The sequence below is a fragment of the Etheostoma spectabile genome, unplaced genomic scaffold (genome assembly GCF_008692095.1).
Source record: "Etheostoma spectabile isolate EspeVRDwgs_2016 unplaced genomic scaffold, UIUC_Espe_1.0 scaffold498, whole genome shotgun sequence".
NCBI classification, from domain to species: Eukaryota; Metazoa; Chordata; class Actinopteri; order Perciformes; family Percidae; genus Etheostoma; species Etheostoma spectabile.
Window position 1 is genome coordinate 121,358 of NW_022605619.1, and position 6,516 is coordinate 127,873.

At 48.3% G+C, this 6,516-nt stretch overlaps 1 protein-coding gene across 1 annotated transcript in view; it reads right to left on the reverse strand.

Annotated features, from left to right (window-relative positions):
* Positions 1 to 1,727: 1,727 nt before the first annotated feature.
* LOC116686801 (uncharacterized) overlaps positions 1,728 to 6,516 on the reverse strand; it is a 24,793-nt gene continuing 20,004 nt past the window's right edge. The window contains exons 4-5 of the mRNA XM_032511853.1: positions 5,060 to 6,198; positions 1,728 to 1,861 (exon numbers count right to left, since the gene is read on the reverse strand). Of these exons, the coding sequence (XP_032367744.1) occupies positions 1,728 to 1,861; positions 5,060 to 6,198 (1,273 nt within the window). The remainder of the gene's footprint in view (positions 1,862 to 5,059; positions 6,199 to 6,516) is intronic.

The following is a 6,516-nucleotide window of genomic DNA, read 5'->3' on the forward strand; positions in this document are numbered from 1 at the left end:
CAGCAGTGGAGCTGTTTTTACGTGTGTTCATGGGCCAGGCCGCTAGCCGATCGTGAGCTGTTTTTACGGGGTCAGGGGACAGGCAGTAGCAGTTGGTGAGCTGTTTTACCAGTGTGTTCCGGGGACAGCGCTAGCGATAGTGCGATGTTTTTACCGTGTGTTAGGGGGACGGCCGTCGCAGATGGTTGCTTGTTTTTACAGGTGTTCAGGGGACCGGCAGCGAGAGCTGTGAGGAGATGTTTTACGTGTGTTCAGGGGAAAGGAAGCTAGCCGTGGTGAGCTGTTTTTACTGGGGTTTCCGGGACGGCAGCTAGCAGAAGTGCGATGTTTTTTACCCGTGTTCCGGGGACAGGACCGCGCAGTAGTGAGTGTTTTTTACAGTGGTCAGGGAAGGAGCTAGAGATATTGAATGTTTTTTACAGTGTGTTCAGGGACAGGCAGCTAGCGATAGTGAGAGTTTTTTTAACAGTGTGTTCAGGGACAGGCAGCTAGCAGCTGGTGAGATGTTGTTTACGTGGGCAGGGGACAGGCAGCTAGCAGATAGTGAGGAGATGTGTTTTTCAGTGTGTTCAGGGAACAGGCAGTTCGAGGGGTGAGATTGTTTTTTACAGTGTGTCAGGGGACAGGCAGCTAGCAGATGGGTGAGATGTTTTTACCCCCCAGGTGTTTCAGGGGACAGGCAGTAGCAGATGGTGAGGTTTTTACAGTGTGTTCAGTGGAAGGACGCTAGCGATAGTGAGATGTTTTTTGCAGTGTTGTTATGGGGAAAGGCCGCTAGCACTCGTGAGATGTTTTTTACCGTGTGTTACGGGGACCGGGCAGCTAGCAGCTGTGAGAGGTTTTTACAGTGTGTTCGGGGACCAGGCAGCTAGCAGATAGTGAGGAGGGAGTGTTTTTACCCCGTGTGTTGGGGACAGGGGAGCGTAGCAGCTAGGGAGATGTTTTGGGTTTGTTTTCCACTTAGCTCCGGAAGAACCTTGAGAACGAAACCATCCAGTAGTTTAGAGTGGACCAACGAGGCGAGAAAGACGTCATCGCGTCTCAGGAGTGCAGGACTGCAAACCAACCTTGCCAGGTGAGCCTGTGCCATGGATACGCTGAATCTCCCCTCACGTGGTCAGTTTGTCCGGTGTGAGTTTTCTATCAAGAAAATGGCCTTCGAAATAATTGTCTGTGTCTCCGAACCTGCAGGTTGGAAGAGGGTGCAGTGGACGGGGGTTTCCGTGGTCCAAGATGTATGGTTCTGATGTGTTCCTGCCGGGTTCACGCACACGATGTTGCCTGGTCTCAACGGCTCCTTCACAGGTCTGGGTCTGTTAGACTTCAGTTTTTTAGTCCGGTTTCTTCTTAAAAGGAGTTTAGGACCGGTCTCATCTGTAGATTATCGTGGTCAGACTGATCACTCATGTAAATTATGAGCGGGCTAGCCTGCTCAATCGGTTAAATATAGAGAGGTCTGACTGCTCTATCTGTAAATTATAGAGTGATGTAGACCTGCTCTATCTGTTAATTATAGAGTGGTGTAGACCTGCTCTATTTGTAAATTATAGAGTGATGTAAACCTGCTCTATCTGTTAATTATAGAGCGGTCTAGACCTGCTCTATCTGTAAATTATAGAGTGGTGTGGACCTGCTCTATCTGTAAATTATAGAGTGGTCTAGACCTGCTCTATCTGTAAATTATAGAGTGGTGTAGACCTGCTCTATCTGTAAATTATAGAGTGGTGTTACCGGCTGGTGCAGTCGCAGTGGAACGCCGTCTCTGACTCCAGGTTCTGCAGATCGAACTTCTTCTCCAGAGGATGGATTCTGTGTTTACATTCATCCAGATGTTTGAGGCTTCCACACAGCAGCCGACTGTCTGCAGGAGTCAGAAATTAACACCGGTTAGCTCGCAAAACATCAAAGAGTTGGATGTCTGATGTGGGCTAGTCTATGTCCTGCAGGAGGTCTGATGTGGGCTAGTCTATGTCCTGCAGGAGGTCTAATGTGGGCTAGTCTATGTCCTGCAAGATGTCTGATGTGCACGTCCAGCTACGCCCTGCTACATCCTGCTATGCCCTGCTATGTTTACAAAAAAATGCCACAACAAAATCTGCTACGTCCAGCTACGCCCTGCTATGCCTTGCTACGTGCTGCTATGCCCTGCTATGTCCAGCTATGTCCAGCTACGCCCTGCTACGCCCTTCTACGTCTAGCTACCCCCTGCTACGTCCTTCTACCCCCTGCTACGCCCTGCTACGTCCTGCTTAGTGCTGCTATGCCCTGCTACGTCCAGCTACCCCCTGCTATGCCCTGCTACGTCCTGCTATGAACTGCTACGTCCTGCTACGTCCTGCTACGCCCTGCTACGTCCAGCTACGCCCTGCTACATCCAGCTACGCCCTGCTACGTCCTGCTACCCCCTGCTACGTCCTGCGATGCCCTGCTTAGTGCTGCTATGCCCTGCTACGTCCTGCTATGCCCTGTTATGTCCTGCTATGCCCTGCTACGTCCAGCTCGCCCTGTCTAAGTCAGCTACGGCCCTGCTACCTCCAGCTCGCCCTTCTATTCCGCTACCCCTGCTACGTCCTGCTATGCCCTGCTTAGTGCTGCTATGCCCTGCTACGTCCTGCTATGCCCTGCTACATCCAGCTACCCACTGCTACGTCCATCTACGTCCTGCTACCCCCTGCTACGTCCTGCTATGCCCTGCTACGTCCTGCTATAAACTGCTACGTCCAGCTACCCACTGCTACGTCCTTCTACGTCCTGCTATGTCCTGTGCCAATGCACTCTTGTGCCGATTTGAAAAAGATTTAAAAGATGGATAAACGCTGGAGTTTCACACTAGTTACAAACATACGTCAGGCTGTACGGCTGCAGCCTGGAGCCTCCCGCCTGCTGCCATCGGGCTTCTGCTTTTCAAAATAAAAGCTTGTGTCTGGTCCGCTATGTCTTCCTGCTTTGGTGTTTTAGGTGTCTGAGTAATATCTTTTATATGCAAGCATTTCCATTCTATTCTAAGATGGTGCCATGGTAGTTTGTTTGAAGCTTTTATGAATTGCTCCAGTATATGTGTGTGTGTTAAATTATGAAAGCCTGTAAATGCGCCTCATGAAGCTTCTGCCATTATCTCACGTGAGCCTGTTGTTTTGCAATTATAAAGCAAATAATGTCCCCTGTGTGAAATTGGGGCAAAATATTTGTCCCAGTCCACCCCTGAATGCAACCTACCCACCATGAAAACCTATTATAATTTCCTTTACATGAATAAAGACATGTGACCCATAAATTCATGCAGAAAAGGCACAAACTGTTGCAGAAAAAGTTTTGGAAATCTCAACCCAGCCCCACGTTGAAACCCTTAAAACTAAAACCAACCCCACTGGGATTTGTATCGGCTTTTTCCAGATGCGAGCCCTTTCCATAGTGGTGTTAAAAATACTAATAAATGATCTTTAGCGTTGTTGTATCAGCGTAGTTGAACTGAAGAGAAGCCTCTTTTCCTGTGAATGTCCCTGAGATGGTTCATCTGCTGCATGCACTCACCTGTCATGTTACGTAACGTAATTCTTTGCTTCATGCCTTTCTCAGAGCGAATGCCTCGGGCGATCGTACTACACACCAGCTCCTGGCTTTCATTATTCTGCGGAGGGGACTCCGTCTATTTCCTCGTCCAATCAGTTAGTTGTCAAATAGTCTCTGATGTCAGCTTTGTTAAATGTGAATATCTTCTAGTGTCTTCTCTCCTCTGGGACAGGACACTGAATATCTTTGAGTTGTGGACAAAACGAGACATTTGAGGACGTCATACGGGGCTTTTGGGAAACGCTGATCCACATTTTTCACCATTTGCAGACATTTTAGAGACCAAACAACTCATCCATTCATCCAGGAACATTAACTGAGGATGAAAATAATAGTCAGTTGAGCCTGTTTTAAGTTTTTAATGATTTTTGTATTAACAGAAATGTCTGTTAAAGCTATAGTGCGTAGCATTGGTGTAGTCTAATGTATTGTAGTGGGTATACTGTGCTGTACATATGTGTGTATGGGCTTCTGGGGGGTGGGGGGGCTTATCATAGTGGGGGGTCTGGGTGTCCTCCCCCAGGGAAATTTTCAGCGTCATAGACTTCATTTCCTGCATTCTACCACTTACACTTATGCACCAATTCATGGTGGAAATACCTTTATTTAGTCTATGTGAGGAGGAAAAAACACAGATGACAATTCAAAATATATTAAAATTAAAATGGAAAGTTTGTTGTTATGTGTCACCGCGCATTTTTAAGTGTGTATATGGAATAAAAAAAGTCTCTTTTATATAGACCTTAGTGGTCCCTAATACTGTATCTGAAGTCTCTTTTATATAGACCTTAGTGTCCCTAATACTGTATCTGAAGTCTCTTTATATAGACCTTAGTGGTCATCCTACTGTATCTGAAGGCTCTTTTATATGACCTTAGTGGTCCCAATACTGTATCTGAAGTCCTTTAATCAGACCTAGTAGGGTCCCTAATACTGTATATTGACTAGTCTTTTATATCGACCTGTGCGTCCCTCAATACTGTATCTGAAGTATATACTGGTCCTAATTATATTGAAGTTATAGCCTTTAGTGGTCCCTAAACTGAGTCTTGAACGTCTCTTTATACTAGGATCATAGGGTGACTCCCCTAATACTGTATCTGAAGTCGTCTTTATAGACCTCTAGTGGTCCCCATACTGTTGTTCTGAAGTCTCTTTCCCAAAATCAGCCTTGGTGCAGAGTCCAAATATTGCCGGAATGATCAACTTAGTCCGACTAATCAAGATAAATGTCTTGCTTACCCATATTTTGGAACAGAAGTCCGGCTGTATGCGTTGTCCTGGTTGAGCCCCAGAGTCCGGCTGTTCTGGTTGTCTGGTGAGCCCAGAGCCCGCTGTTCTGGTGTTGGGTGAGCCCCAGAGTCACGGCTGTTTTGGTTGTATGGTTGAGCCCCAGAGTCCCGGTGATGTTACTGGTTGTCTGGTTGAGACCCCATAATCCCGGCTGTTCCGGTAGTGTGGTTGAATCCCAGAGTCACCGGCCTGTTACCGGTAAGTGTGGTTGACAGATTCCCCGATGTGAACCAGAGTCCGGATGTTCGTATGGTGGCTGTTGCAAAACCCCAGAGTGCCGGCTGTTCCTGCGTTGTCGTGAAGCCAAGAGTCCGATTAGTTGTCTGGTGAGCCCCAGAGTCCCGGCTGTTATGTTCTGGTTGAGCCCAGAGTACGGCCTGACTCAGGTTGTCTGTGTTGAGCCCAGAGACCGGTTCTGGTGTATGGTTGAGCCCCGAAGTCCCGGCTGTTTTGGTTGTCTGGTCGAGCCCCAGAGTACCGGTGGTTCCGGTGTATGCGTTGAGCCCCAAGGTCCCGGCTGTTTTGGTTGTATGGTTGCCCTTAGAGTCCCGATGTTCTGTTGTCGTGGTTGAGGCCCAGCGTCCCGGATTGTTCTGGGTGTCGTTGAGCCCCAGAGTCCCGGCTGTTCTGGTTGTCTGGTTGAGCCCCAGAGACCCGGCTGTTCTGGTTGTCTGGTCGAGCCCCAGAGTCCCGGCTGTTCCGGTTGTCTGGTTGAGCCCCAGAGTCCCGGCTGTTGTGGTATTTCGCTGTTTGATCGGTAAACAACTAAAGCATCGAGGCTGGAAAGTGTCTCCTCTCAGGGGGATCGTGACGCCACAACAATGTCTTGGTTTTGGGCTTTTTTTGCCTTTTTTGCCCGTTTTCGTCGCGGCTGTGATGGCGTCCTTCGAGTCCAGGTGAAGCGCTGGCTTCTGTGTTACAGGTGCTTGTGGATGAGGGTTTCTGGGTGCTGGTGGGTCAACTTGGCTTCTGTGTTTGGGGTTAGCAGGCAGACCATTTCGGGTGCTCTTCTTTTTGCCGACTCTTTTGTTATTCGGCATCAACGCGCTACTTTGAGACGCGTTAAAAAGACTCAGGTTCCCTGAAGGAGTCGTCGGTGCTGCCGGGTTCGGTTTCCGGTTTCTTTTACATCCTTTCTTCCTCGTCCTTCTGAGGACGGACGTGTCTCCCCTGGGTGAGTCTCTGGAGCAACTGTGTTGTCTTTTGGGGGACGTTTGGTGCGGGTGGATTAGCGTGGTGCGTTCAGTGTCTCCGAGCTTGCCTGTAACGTTGGAGGTGCTGTACCGGAGCGGCCTTTTGAAGACGGCGTATGGAGCCTTTTTGGTGACTTTACACCTACAGAGAGGAGATGTGTTAAAACCAACATGGAGTTCTTTATAACCTGCAAAATAAAAAGAATAGGGTTATTTTTTATACTTCCTACTTGCTCACAGTGTCAACAGAGATCAGATAATCAGCAACTAGAGCCCGACAGATATATCAGCGGGCCGATATTATTGGCCGATATTAGGCATTTCCCGATATATCGGTGTCTGTTTACAATGGCCATCCATCCATCTTCATACGCTTATCCGGTACTTATCTCCTTTCACAATATGTGTATTCAAGCCATTTTATATATGCATACAGTTGCTCTCCGGACTGCACCAGCCC